At 38.6% G+C, this 14752-nt stretch overlaps 2 protein-coding genes across 2 annotated transcripts; both read right to left on the bottom strand.

The window, feature by feature from the left end:
* Positions 1 to 1159: 1159 nt before the first annotated feature.
* LOC116213193 (putative pentatricopeptide repeat-containing protein At1g53330) lies at positions 1160 to 3503 on the bottom strand. The gene has a single exon (XM_031548078.1). It carries the CDS (start codon positions 3365 to 3367, stop codon positions 1982 to 1984), a length of 1386 nt encoding a protein of 461 aa, XP_031403938.1. The 5' UTR covers positions 3368 to 3503; the 3' UTR covers positions 1160 to 1981.
* Positions 3504 to 5281: 1778 nt separating this feature from the next.
* LOC116213358 (ras-related protein RABA1b) lies at positions 5282 to 8409 on the bottom strand. Its single transcript, XM_031548279.1, has 2 exons — positions 8081 to 8409; positions 5282 to 6003 (listed from the first exon to the last, which is right to left on the bottom strand). Exons 1-2 carry the CDS (start codon positions 8299 to 8301, stop codon positions 5571 to 5573), a joined length of 654 nt encoding a protein of 217 aa, XP_031404139.1. The 5' UTR covers positions 8302 to 8409; the 3' UTR covers positions 5282 to 5570.
* Positions 8410 to 14752: the final 6343 nt, after the last annotated feature.

Here is a 14752-nt window from a genome sequence, read left to right on the forward strand (position 1 = left end):
GGACCAAATTATCAATTTTGTCGATGATATAATTAGATAGTACAGTTACACAAGTGCAAGTGACTTTCTTTTTCTTTTTCTTTTTTTGCATAGGAAAAACTCTGGATTTCTTTTTTCTTTTTCTTTTTCTTTTTACCGAGAATGTCAATAAAGACTTTGGATCCGTCCAGCAACCTTTCGGTCCCAAATCCACCAGACTTGAAGATTCACTCATGCAAAACATTTCTGGTCACATCACACATCCCATGTTGTAGATTCATCAGGGGAACTCATCACTCATTAGGGATATGGAAGATCTTCACTTTGACTTTGGGTTGACATTTGTGATTGCGTAAGGTGGAAGATGAGATATGAGTACATATCCATCCTGATCTCCTCCACTTCAGTTACGGGTTGTTTTCACTTAACCAAAGGTAAGTATTAGTTCTTCGCTCTCTTCCTCCATTATATATGTCAACTTGAAACAGTGGACACTGTGAATAATCACACATGCTGTCAATGTACCGGAACATTATATCCGAGAGTTTTTCCTGGAAAGCCGTGCCCGATTTTACGGATACGTAACTCTTAACTTAACGAGTTAAGCTTGGTACTATCCGACGATGTAGAAAGATCTTGGAAACATACCATTCTCATGAATCCTTTTTACGGGTCAAGTGCACATGATGAATCCGCCATTCATTTTACTTTCCCCATGAGCATCAGGTATCTCGTTACGGATCAAAATTCTTATAAATTATAGTGAAAATTCTACGATACATTTAATTATAATGCATGTATAATACATATAAGTAATTTATGAAAAAAAAATACAAGTAATTTACTTGAAGTAAATACATATAAGTAATTTATTAATTTCAACACAACGCATTATAAGCGAACCCAAATTATACTGTTTCACCAACATTAATTGAGATGACTTGATCCAAACTCCTCCATGTAATAGGATAATAAAAAAGGAAGGTGTCTTAGTGCGCCGCCGATCCTAGATTCAATTCCTCACCAGTGGAACTAATATGCCCATTTATTTAGCTTTATTTCTTTTTCTTGTATTAATTCTATGTGTCTTCCTTATTACAGGAAAAAAAAAAAAGATAATCAAAGCTCTACCAGCTATGTGTTCCTTCTTACAGCTAATACAAAAGAATACACAATTGGCTTTTGACAAGGATTTCCTCATCAAGGAACAACTCATTGGAGAAATCATGCTTTCCACTACTTAGATATGTCATCAGACTTCCAAAAAACAATATGAATCAAATATGTACAGCTAGGGTTAAGCGGTTCGCCGGTTCCTTTACTTAAATGCTGATCTGCAACCATTTGGAAATTGCGTCAAGGAAGACGAGCCGGATACCCATTTGCACGCGATCTAGTAAAATGCTATGCCATAAGAGCACTCCCTGGTTCTGTGGAGAGATAGTCAGTAGACTCATCTCTCAGTTTCGACATCTCTGCAACTACTCATGAAATGTCTGAGACAAAACCAAACCTCAATAAATCAAGGCTAAGTCATTTCGTGTTGCAACTTGTTAACCACTTTTTCATCGCTCGCGGACTGTCAGAAACAGGTGTAGCCTAGGATGCCATAACAGAGGATTAAAGCAGGCAATACCAGTCCCATAGCAAGTTAGGCTGATTCTAGAACATGAGCTCCAATTCAATATTCACAACACTGTCAGATATCTATCGTCTTCAAACACAAAACCGTTTCCTTATCACGCACGAGAAAAAAATTGTTAACCACCTTCTCCGTCTTCATCAATCGTGGACTATCGGAACGCGGTTTGGGATGCCATAACAGAGGACTCAGCAAGCAAAACCTTTCCCCATAGTTAGGCTGATTCTAGAACAAGAGCTCCAATTCAATATTCACATACTGTAAGATGATCTATTGTCTTCGAACACAAAATTGTTTCCTTATCACACACAAGAGTCTGTCAGATGATCTATTGTCTCCGAACACAAATCTGTTTCCTTATCACACACAAGAGTCTGTCAGATGATCTATTGTCTCCGAACACAAATCTGTTTCCTTATCACACACAAGAGAAACGACTCTTGCCCAAATATCAGCTTCAATAAGATTTCCCTTCCCGAGACTAGTCAAGACTCTTACTAATAGTTTGTGCTTTCCTTCCTCACACAAATTGTGCAAGAACTCATTCAAACTCGAATCACGGGGAGCATAACCTTGAAAAAGCATCTCATCCAAAATAAGCACAGCTTCCTCAAGAAGCCTGTGCATGCTCAGACCGTCAAACAATACCCGGTAGGACACAACATCAGGACGGCAACCCTGTCTAGGCATGTCCTCGAACAAATCACTCGCCTCCTGCAGTTTCCCCTCCTTACACAACCCACGAATGATCACATTGAAGCTTATCACATCGGGTTTTGACCCGTTCACTGCCATCTCATCTAAAATCCGGTGAGCTGCCTCAAAGTCCTTCTTGTCACAGAGTGCACTGATCATCGTGTTGTATGTCACTGTGTCTGGCCCACAGCCCTTCTCTCGCATCTCCTCTAAAAGCCCAGAAACCTCATCCTTCCTCCCAGCCTTGAAGAGAACATTTATGAGTGTATTATATATGGCTGAATCCAACTCGACCCGATTACTCAGCATCTCATCTTTAAGCCCAAACGCATTGCTCAAGTCCGTAACCTTGCAAGCCGCTTTGATCAAACAGGCGTAGATGTGCGCATTGGGAAGAATCCCGTGAGCTCTAACCATGTTGTCCTTCAACTCAAAAGCCTCCTCGAACCTGTTATCCACGCAAAGCCAATAAATTAAGGTCCCGAAAGTGACCACATTTGGGAAAACACCTCTCCTGGGCATTTCATCGAACAGTTTACAAGCATCGTCCAACCGCCCGACTACCCCGCAAGCGTTGATCAATATGTTATAAGTACACGCATCTGGGTACGCGTACTTCTCTATATTATGAAAGAATTCGATCATTCTCCCGTACTCTTCACACTTGAGGAGCGCGTTCAACAGGGTGTTAAACGCCTTGACGGTCCTCCGGCAGCGGAACGAGGGGATGGACTCGAAGGTCCGGACGGCCGGGTCGGGCATGCGGGATCGGCCGTAGGAGGTGATGACGTGGCAGAACATCGGCTCTTTTGGGTAGAAATGGGTCTCGTCTCTGAGCCTCCGGAGGATCGCTTCCATTTCGGGGAACATCTTGGCGCGAGCGAGCTTGGTGATGATGAGGTCGTAGGAGAGGAGGGAGTGGCGGAAGGGCTTCTCTGGAGAGCATTGGCCATTGGGAGTTTGGAAGAGGCGGAGAGCGAGCTTCGGGTCTTTCTCGCGGCGGAGGAGGGCGGAGAGCCCGGACGGAGATGCGGGCTTCGGGAGGGTCATTCTCACCGGCGGCTAGATTTGGTCAGCATGGAATACTAAGAGAGAGATGAGGGCATTATGGGAATTACACAGTAATGAGCAGGGCAGGGTCGTCCAACTGAGTGTCTAGGAATCTTGACACGAAGATGAAATTCTTTATACCCGATTGGTTTCGCAACCGAATTTTAAAATTTGTAATTCTAACTTTAACTCTACTCACTATACAATAAAAATCAATTCTTCAAAGTCAAAAAGGTAAGTCACATACATAAATCCACATACAACTTCATTATACTCAATTCAATTTTTAATATTAAATTCTCTCAACTATTCATTACATTTTCATACTTTTTCTCATAATTCAACAATACAATCATTACAATCCAATTAAAATCAAAACTCAATCCTTCTCAATTCTAAAACCAAACAAACTACAGTAATCTTACTAATGATATTCAAATTTGTCTAACACAGAAGAATGTTCCCTTCCCGCCAATGGCTCCTTCCCTGCCCCTCCATTTTATTATGTGCATTGTCCTGATCCCTTTATCTTTGGCTGGGGGAGGTTGAAATCTTACTCAACCTCACCGCCACCCTCCAATATCCAAAGGACCGGTAACTTGACTGGGAAGCTACCGACTGGACTCGGTAACTTGACGAGGCTGCAGTTTTTGGACACCTCAAATAACAACCTCGAGGGTGATTTGTCTGAGCTGCGGTTATTGACCAACCTCGTCTCCCTGCAGCTCTACAGGAATAGGTTATCGGGTCTAGTGCCAGAGGCATTCGGACTGCTCAAAAGCGTGGACAAGTTATCCCTTCACACGAACAAGTTGATGGGGCCACTGCCCCCGGAGATTGGATCCTGAGCCGGGGTCACTGTTATAGATGTGTCCAATAACTCATTAACTGGCTCCAGTCCACCGTACTTGTGCAAGCAGGGGAGGTTGATGGACCTCTTCTTACATGATAACAAGTTCTCGGGTGAGATCCCGAGCAGTTACGGGAGCTGCACGAGCCTCGGGAATTTCATGGTCAGTAAGAACTCCTTATCAGGCAAAGTCCCCTCAGGTATTTGGGCCTTGTCCGGCCTTGAGATCATCGGTCTCTCAATTAATATGCTCAAAGGATCCATCACGACGGACATATCAAAGGCATGGTCTCCGCAGCAATTGCTCCTCTCCCAGTCATTTGTCTGGGAAGCTACCCGAGGAGATCTCAAAGGCCCCGAATCTGATGGAGGTTGTCCTGAGCTACAACGGTTTCTCTGGGATAATCCCCTGGACGATCAGGGCAATATCTGGGTTGGTGTACCTTCAGCTGCAGAGCAACAACTTCTCAGGCTCGATACCGGAATCGCTGAGCTCGTGCAAGTCTTTAGTCAACCTCAACATAGCCAACAACTCTCTTTCGGGCGAGATTCCATCATCTCTGGGGCTGCTTCCTGCTTTGGCATGTTTGAACTTGTCAAGCAATGAGCTGTCGGATCATATACCAGACAGTCTATCTTCCCTGAAGCTCGACATACTAGATCTTTCCAACAACCAACTGCCTGCCCAATCCCACCGACTCTACTGAAAACAGGCGGTGAAAGAGGCTTCTTCAGGAACGCAGGACTTTGCAAGGTTGTCGGTCTGTTCGATCCATGATCCTTGAATCCTCAACCACGAGAACATATCATTGCAGTAAGCTGTTTTCTTGCGATAACCAGGGTGGGAATGGTCTTGTTCAGGTTCATTTTCTCGGTGGACTTGTTCACGGTTTTGTACCGCTATGTATTTGGAAACTGAGAAAGGTATAAAGGCCGTCAGATAATAGTAGAGGTAATAAAAGCATATCTCAGTGACTTCTTTCTGTTAATGTAAAACATACATACATATACATATATATATATATATAAATAGATACAAACATATACAAAATTGACACGGATCAGATACACAGACAAAAAGAACTAGAGCTCCATAACAGAAAGCGAGCGGATTAATATTGCAAGTCAAAAACTATTCATGAGCAGAGAAGACAATGCTCTCTCTGCTCCTTAACTACACAAAAACAACATCATCATCCACGAAATAATATGTTTAGTTGTCAAATTTCGCTTTTCCTATAGTTCTGTTCTCGAGAGTAATTCTTCTTAGGGCCCTATAGGCTTTCATTAAAAGGAATGATGGTTGATGATACAGAAGCAGCTTGAATTTAATTCTTGCAACAAAACAAATCTTCAGCTCGAGCAGCAACCGACCTTCTTCATAGCTGACACATCATCCTTGATGTTAATTTTCTCACCCTTGGATGGGACACTAGGGGCAGACCCGTCATCACTCTCAACTGATTTCTTGCTCACAACTCGGTAAATCTGAGTGAGAACTTCAGCAAATGCTTTCTCCACATTAGTTGCTTCAAGGGCGGAGGTCTCCATGAAGTAGAGGGACTCCCGCTCTGCATAGGAGGTCCCATCCTCTGTGGGGACTGCAGTGAGGTGGCGCAGGTCGGACTTGTTCCCAACAAGCATTACCACAATGTTTGGATCGGTGTGATTCCTCAATTCGTTGAGCCACCTGTCCACATTCTCAAAGGTTGCGTGGCGAGTCACATCATAGACAAGGAGCGCACCCACGGCCCCACGGTAATATGCGCTAGTGATTGCTCGGTATCTGAAAACAGTTGAATTTGTGTAAGCTCACAAAGGAATCAATTATCAGAACAAATAAATTCAAGCTGAATAGCATAACGAGAGATGTGACTTGGGAGATGTTACCAAGGGACACTATCACTTGGCCTGTTTCATCTGCTACACTATGGAGAAAGAATGTGGTCCGCAAAACTAGCTATACCTGTAAGCTATTCTTTCCTCCATGACAATGTTATTCCATCATACCAGATGAACCATACTGGTATCAGCTTTATACAATGGAAATAGAAAAGGAGAACAATATCTTGTGAAGAAAACCAGTAGAAATATGCTTGGTAACTTGTAATTGTAGTCATTACTTATTAGCCCTAAAATTGTCCGTCCTCTATCCAGTCAGGAGTGAGCCATATTATTTCATAGCAGAAAAGTATAAATAGAGGTCCACCAAACATCAAAGTTCAAATTTTTTTGGTCGATATCAGCGCACTCCATTTATCATAATCACTCAACCAAAATATTGCAAGCAGCCCAAAGGCTAGCTACCCAAACAAAAGCATTCAAGACCTAAAAAACATAGTCCAGAAAAACAAAGAGGCCCTGTGCGTAGGTTCATAGCTGCAGCGTTTTGGGATCAGTTCCAAATAACATTACCATCTCCTATACAGTAATTCCCAATCTTCCTACAACATCATATAGCAAGAATGTGAAACAAATTTTCCTGAAGCCATAATAATTTATAAGACGATGTCAGAGCCCTTAATGTTAAGCCATAGCTAGTAACTGGTGAGGCTGGACCTCAGGGTGGTGGTGGTGTGGCAGGGCCAGATATTGAAAACGGCTGAGATGGAGAATAATCCGATAAATGTAATGTATGCGTGCGCGCGCGCATGTGTGTGTGTGTGAGAGAGAGAGAGAGAGAGAGACTAGAAAGAGAGAAGGCGTCCTTAGGCAGGAAAAGAGTGAGTTCAAACCTTTCCCTTTGAAGCAATACTTATATATAGTAAGTCTCGGTTGACTTGACTATCATCTGCTAGGTGATTATGGAATCAACTATAACTAATTAATTTATATTTCCATGCTACATTAATAACGCAAGCAAGATGTTAATTAGCTTATATCTTGACCTCAAGAAGTTGCTTTGTGTACTTTCATCACCACCTGTATGTAAGGACTAATCATAGAAGGATAATGTTCTTGCAACTTCCTGGCCAAAGAATACCAATACTTCAATTTCCCTAAAAACTAAAGTGGTCATGCAAAGGAAGATCAGGATGAGTCAGGAAGAACAGTTATTGCCAAAGCCCGAATGAAGAAAGGAAGAGCAATTGTCCTAAAGACAAGTTACATGACACGGCAAAACTTTACTTATGATTAATCCAAGTAAATCAAATACTACGGTGGAGCAGAAGTGCAGCATTAGACGCAACAGTGAGCAGACTACGTACTTTGAAAAGAGAAAAGACACCAATACTTGACCTGACTTTCACCTACACATCAAAATACATATATGACTATTCAAAATAGACACATTCGTGCCATGACTTGCACATTGACCAGTACCATAGTCCACATATGCAGAAGCGTCTATATGCGAGGGGAAATCAGGCGATGATCCAGTGTTCCGGTGCAAATATGAGAGAGAGCTATCAAAAGTTTATAGTTAAAAGGTCAGGTTACTATTTCTTTGATCGTTAATAATATTATCATTCAGAAAATTTTGTACATCCCAATAGATGTAAACCTAAACTTCTGAAGAAACATATCCAAAAACATCTGACCAGGTCGCGGATTATATTCTATCAGGGCATGCAATCGGATTGCACTTCACAAAGCATTCATCTATAAAGCCATTCCTGATAGCAAATTCACAGCCTTAATGGACTTACACGTTCTAGACAGCATGAATCTTATCTAATCTATGAGTCCAGCTTTAAGTAGAAGAATACAAACTTCGAGATGAATAAGGCAACTTTCTAATATGATTTTGACTTCGTAGTTTCAATCAAACAAGCATTGTGAGCGCAAACTTCAATAGAGGAACGAACAGGCTGCATCTGGGATAAGAAAAAAGAAAGAAATGGAGGAGAAAACCAACGGACCTCTCTTGACCGGCGGTATCCCAAATCTGAGCCTTAATGACCTTGCCGTCGACGGTGAGGGTGCGGGTGGCGAACTCGACGCCAATGGTGGACTTGGACTCGAGGTTGAACTCGTTCTTGGTGAAGCGGGAGAGGAGGTTGGACTTGCCGACGCCGGAGTCGCCGATGAGGACCACCTTGAAGAGGTAGTCGTAGTCGTCCTCCGCTCTGTAACCAGCCATTCCGACCGCAAGCTCGAGATTTGATGTATAGAGAGAGAGAGAGAGAGAGAGAGAGAGAGTCTGAGCTGAAGTGAGATTTGCTTTGCAGAGAGGAAGGGGGAAGAAGGAGATCAGTGAGGAAAAGACCTGAAAATTGAATTTATAATTTAACTAAATAATCAAACCATTAATTAAGTGCCTTTTTAAAATTTTTTTAAAAAAAATTCCCATCCCGTATAATTTTTTTGAATTAAAAAAAGCGGCAGAAATGATGACGAGATGAGGATTTTTCGGCGAGGGGAGGCCTACCGGGGGCACACAGTGCTCCACAAATCTAACCCGTCCGATTACGAATGAGACAATGATATAGAATCGAATAGAGAAAGAAAAAAAAAATGTAAGTTAAAAGTGACGTGGGGATTCCTACTAAAATTGAATCTATGACTTGTTAGGACGAGGGTCATGCCATTAACGAAATCCCCTTTAATCTATTTACAATTAGATATATATATATATATATATTTACGAGCCACCCTTAAGTAATCAAATCACCGAGGTCATTAACGTGAGTTGATTTAAGTGATTCAACATTTGTTCTACTTAAATAAAATTTCGAATTCGAGTTTTATGAATTAAGAAAATTCATCTTAATCCCTTAGTGAAGATAATATTTAAAAATAATATAGAAGATAAAATAAACAAAACAACACTGCATGAGATCTATTATGCATGTATTTGATATATACTCCAATCTGTTTTGTTCACTATTATTAAGTCATCGCTTGATAAAGGAATAGATTTTAGCACAATGACACAAGATGTCAACCAGAATCAAGCATCTTCCGTTTGATCCTCTTTAGTGGAACTAATATGTCTTTTTATTTCGCTTTATTTTCAATATTTGTATTATGCTCATGAGCTTCTTTTATTATCGAAAAAAAGAAAACATTTGCTTAGTTTACAATACTTCAAACATTTAATTAATAATTCGATATTGCATTCGTCTTTTTTCATATTCTTTAACATCTTTTGTATCTCGTGCATAGTTCAGGTGCAACCTTTGCTAGTTTCACTAATGATATAGATATATTTACATTAATATAATTAAACTGCCAAATATATGTACGAGTCACGCCCTCAACCAATCACAAGGTGTCATGTACATAAGTTGCAGCCAAATGATCAAACGGTAAATCATCATGAATTTTCTTATTCATAATATGTCCTATAATCTGCTAATTAAAAACTCACGAAACATGTATAAAAAAATAAAAATCGATGATAAATATAAAATAGATAGAAAATAAAGCAGTAAAAATAATTTCATTTCAGGACATTATTATATTTTATTTATGTGATCCAACATTATAGTAGCTCTAGTAATGTTCACTTAGGAACACAGCACAGGGGCGGCGGCGTCATCCCCCCTTCACCTGGACCTCCAAAAGTAGCGTATCGCCTTAACAGAATCAACAAGTGCTTAAAAGTTAGTTACAAGTTAATTATATGGGAAAATGAATAAGAGAGAATGGAAAATATTAAAGATAATGGTCTTATCTATTTAATGATTAATCAAAATTCACTTAATAAGAAAGTAAAAAAATTTGACTTAATGAAATAAGTCATTTTCACTTATTTGAGCCATCTTTCCCTCACAAAACATTTTCTCATCCACATCATTCCTACACTCTTTCTATAGATTTCTTTCTTTAATTGATTAAGTGCTCAATTTTTAATCACTTAATTTATCAAACACCACGTAATTTATTCTGTCCAATATCCATCAATACATGAGCTTCTAAACTGATGAGAAAAAGACGTGCCACTACTACAAATATCGTGAATTTCATACTCGATCGACTCACAGCTAGTGAGCAGGTGGTAATTACGTTGTATGAGAGACTCTGAATGAAGATACCATTGCGACGTGCCGAATGGTATTTATAGTGGGTGACTAGCTTCGGAGCTCCTTGAAATTACATGCACTAGCACTTATTATCTTACTTGATATATTAGGTTGCTCAAGTAATATTGCTCAATAGGGTGGTGTGAATCCTGGTATCCGAAATTATAATGGATTTTGACTAATTCAGTACAGTCAAGTTGACACATTAAGGGATAAAATTCTCTCAGTGTGAAATGATCGGTAAATTTGGATCCTATATGTCAATTAGTTCCCACAAACGCACAAGCATTTGGGCCCCAACAGGCCCAAGTTGGTTCTAGCCGGTTTATCTAATGGGCCTTCTTCAGCATCACGGTCCAATTCTGCTCCTCATGTCAGCTCAGCAACAACCCAATCTGACCAGACTTCTACTTGGGCCTAAATGAAGGTTCCGCTAAATATTCCGGCCCAGACCAGCTGGGGCTTCCGAAGCTGTTGACTTCTCGTAAAGTCGTCACATGGGCTTCCCTCGCCAAACCATCGAAATACGATCTCCTAATTAGAAAATTTCTTCCTCCTCTAGTGTTCGTGTTCGTGTTCGTGTTCAACGCGATACGTAAGGTCCCTCAATGGAACTAGCCCTAAATTTCGTTTCTGTGCAATTCTTTCTTTCGTCACTTGATATCCGAATCTTAGCTAAGGATCATCAAAATTGAATCACTGATTCAGATCATAATATCTGAAGCGAACCGAAACTTCACTTTCAAGCACAAATCTTGCTATGATTTACCATTGTGCATGAAAGATGTATAAGAAAATAAAAACTGATAATGAACATAAAAGGGACATAATTTTATTGCAGGACTAGATCAATCCACTGTTACAATGAAACTAATACTCGACTTTCAATATTATATTTTATGGTGTGATATAGAAATCGCGCTCTAAATTAATTGACGCACGTAATGTGTTCATGCAAAAACCATGCATTGCATGAGATGAGAGATGACATGAGGAGAACAGTTGTTGGTGAGGGATTAATTAGATTCTCTCTGGGCCAAAATCAAATAATTTACATGAAACTAAGATATAATTAACTAGTCGTCAAACTCACGTGTTGCACGGGATAAAAAGTGATTTTTTTCTTATTGTTAATTGAATTATATATCATATATACATATGCTAATTTTAAATAATAAAATAAATAACAATATATAGTTATGTATATCAATAAGACATATTAGACACATGATTGTTGTTAACTAAATTTTACTAATAAAATAAGTAAAAATATAGTTATTCGTATATATAAATATATGCTTATTTCAATATTAATACCGATTTGATTATATATTATTTTAACATAAAAAAAATTCAAGATTATCAAATATTATTTAGATGATAAAATCCTCTAAAAAGTTTCAAAAATATTATATTATATCAAATTCTAATAAAAATATTCATTCAATTTTTTAAAATTCGAAGATTAACCTATATTAGAGATAATGAGCGTGACCATATATTAAAACATTTTTATAATAAATAACCATATGTTAATATATACTTATTTTGATAGTTATATATATTTATATGATTAGATATTACATTTTTATCTTAAACAAAGAATTTAAGATTATCATATATATTATATAGATCATAAAATCTCCTAAAAAGTTTCCAAATTATTCCATTATATAGATATCTTTTCACAAAAATATTCATTATATTTTTAAATTAATAAATCTGTAATTTTTAAATTTTATTTTTAAAATTAAATATTTTGTATTTTAAATTAAATATTTTGTAATCAATAATATCTTATGTAAAAATTAGAAAAATATTCTATTTACTCTGATTTTGCTTGGAGCCACTCTCTTGGGTTTGGAAAAACACATGTACTCGACCGGAAATTCTCACGGACGAGTTTTATATTATTTATCAACAATATATTTTAAATAATTTTGGGCATGTATGTATATATGTAAAACAATAATAATATACTAAATGCCAAATCTCAACTCCAGATTCATCATAACTAAGAGAACTCCTAATAAGACTTAGTTGGCCGATCTGGCTCAATTGAATTAGTCGGGTCCAATTAAACTTTTGAATACCAGAGTTCATATTGAAAAAGAGAATTTCTAATATGACTTTCGATAAGTGTGACCCGTGTGCCACAGTCGCCCAATAAGAGTGCCCGGTGCGAGACTCAGGCGCGCACACACGGCTATCACGTTGACCCACGCTGACCCCGTGTCAACGTAGAAGGACCGCGTAAGAAAATTTGGTCCTAGAACTAAAACTAAGAGGTTCAAACCTATATTTGGTTTTCATTAATGATTTTTTTTTTGGTTAAATTCATCAATGAAATTTTACATACCCTGTTAGTCCCCAATGCACTATCTTACTTGAAGTTAATCGCCCTCTTTTATGATGTCTTTCTTTAAATGTCAGTTTTTTCCATGCTAAAAAATATTTTCCCTCTTTGTAAACAGTAGATCTCTAGCTCCACCTGCACTTCACCGGCGTGTCTGGCTGGAGACAGGTGCGTCCGACATTGACAACACCGGGGTCGGGAAGCCGGGGCATTCCTCTATCTTCGTTCTTGGTGACTCCTCCCCTTTTCCCCTCTTCTGCCTCCTCTTTCTAATCTTCGGACAAACTACAACAACTTAAAGGATTTTTATAATTGTATATGTTTCTATCTTATGTGCTTCGGTCGAATATAATTTTCCTTTACAGCTTGATGGATCTGCATTATTTTTCTGTCTCTGTAATGTACCCTTTTGGACGTTTTCATTTGTATCCGTTTTTATCATCAATGGACATTCATTGATTGTGTAGCCAAAATAAATGTAAGTTCTTTCTTAATTGTCTAAGTTATTATAGCACGCCTTAAGGAAGGGGTTTTAGTACAAGCGTTCAAGACGTTGATTCTAGACTAAGAAATTCTAATTTCCATTCTCACCAATGGGATTCTCACCTTAACACATGCACACACTCCCCCACATACATAAAAAAATTTATTTCCTTTTCTCCTCAATTTGTATAACATATGCCAAAATCACAATTTGCCCTTCAACCTAGTCCACGCAGTAATTTCTATGTTATCTTTAAACTGGTTGGTCTGAATAAAAAGTTCCTCGTTATCTTCTTCTTTTTTTTTTTTCCCTTAAATCATCTGATCCGGCTACCTTCTCTCTGAGTGCATCGCAACAGAGGAGACTCGATCCATGTCACATTCTTTGGGGATCTTATACGATTTAACTGAAACATTGATGTTATATAAGAAACATATATGATATTGCGGCCCTGCATATTGAAGATTTTATATCATCTTAAAAAGAATGAACTAATTTCATTTTTCCGCCAGTCCTTAATTAACCTCCACTATGTTTGAATTTGGAATTAGTAATGAAATAATGATGCAATAAAAGCTTATCATAATTCGGCCCCAAAAAGAGAGAGAGAGAGAGAAGGGCTTGCGGGGCAGAGCTTGATTGTTATAAGTACAATGACGTCGTCCCATATGCATTGATATTAAGCCCTTAACATGACATTGGAGCTACTCGTACGAATGCCTATGGTCATGTTCATTAACTTACCTAATCTATCTTATATAACTCTAGTACTTGCTCGACGACATGATTGTTGCAATTAATTATTGAGTGTCACTAAATTACGCTTCGTAATCATGTTCATGGGCAATGAATCTTAACAATATGGTATATCAAGTAAGATAAAGAGTATATCTATCAAGTTTTAACTAGATTCTTTACTGCTCTTGAGAGAGTCAGTATATAATAACCATCCACTCACAACGGCGAATTCGATCGACCCCCTTTCTAATATAAACTTGGGTATAACCATTAATATTGATCACCATGAACTGCTCGATCGAGCTTAGCCGCTCTATTCCTAGCAATGGCATGTCTGCTTTTTATCTCTTCAGAGCTAACTAATGGATGCCGAGAGAGAGAGTTCTATTAAGTGATCTCTCAGAAGCTAAACTAATGCAATAGCAAATTAATAATTTAACTAACTATTTCAGCATGGGATAAATTAGAGCTTATTTTTACTGACGTTTCTTTTATTTTGTTTGTTCAATATCATCATTTTCATTTTAAATGACGAGTGTTTGGGTTTGGATGAGGAAAGGATCGTCGGATCTACGATAGACTTTTAAAAGGTGATAAGAGTACAATGCCATATGAATATATTGGATATTATAAATAAAAAGCAGCTATATATTTATATTATATATATGCATGTATTGATATCAATCAACCTGGCATGGGAGCTTTCAAACTGAATCATCATAAAGCCGCGTTGTATCCAAGTCTCTATCCCCCTGCTCCCTGAAACCCTAAGCCTAAGCCTTCCACTCCAGATCCCGTCCGCTGCCACCACCGGCGCATCCAGCTTCGGCCGAGCACGTCGGGCGAACCATCACGCACGCCTTATAATTAATAGACAACATTGACAAATCAATGAGAGTTATTAGGAAGTATTAATTAGCTAGGAAGTGATCATTTACTGTCAGCTTAATGTTATCGTTAGTTGGGTGCATTTATTAATGCACCATTC

The sequence above is a fragment of the Punica granatum genome, chromosome 1, assembly GCF_007655135.1.
Source record: "Punica granatum isolate Tunisia-2019 chromosome 1, ASM765513v2, whole genome shotgun sequence".
Classification (NCBI taxonomy): domain Eukaryota; kingdom Viridiplantae; phylum Streptophyta; class Magnoliopsida; order Myrtales; family Lythraceae; genus Punica; species Punica granatum.

What these genes read in the sequence shown, in the direction of transcription:
- LOC116213358 (XM_031548279.1), bottom strand. Translation starts at nt 8,301, where the DNA reads ATGGCTGGTTACAGAGCGGAGGACGACTACGACTACCTCTTCAAGGTG. An exon ending in GATACCGCCGGTCAAGAGAG is followed by an intron (nt 6,004 to 8,080) that starts GTCCGTTGGTTT and finishes AACTGTTTTCAG; the next exon opens with ATACCGAGCAATCACTAGCG.
- LOC116213193 (XM_031548078.1), bottom strand. Translation starts at nt 3,367, where the DNA reads ATGACCCTCCCGAAGCCCGCATCTCCGTCCGGGCTCTCCGCCCTCCTC.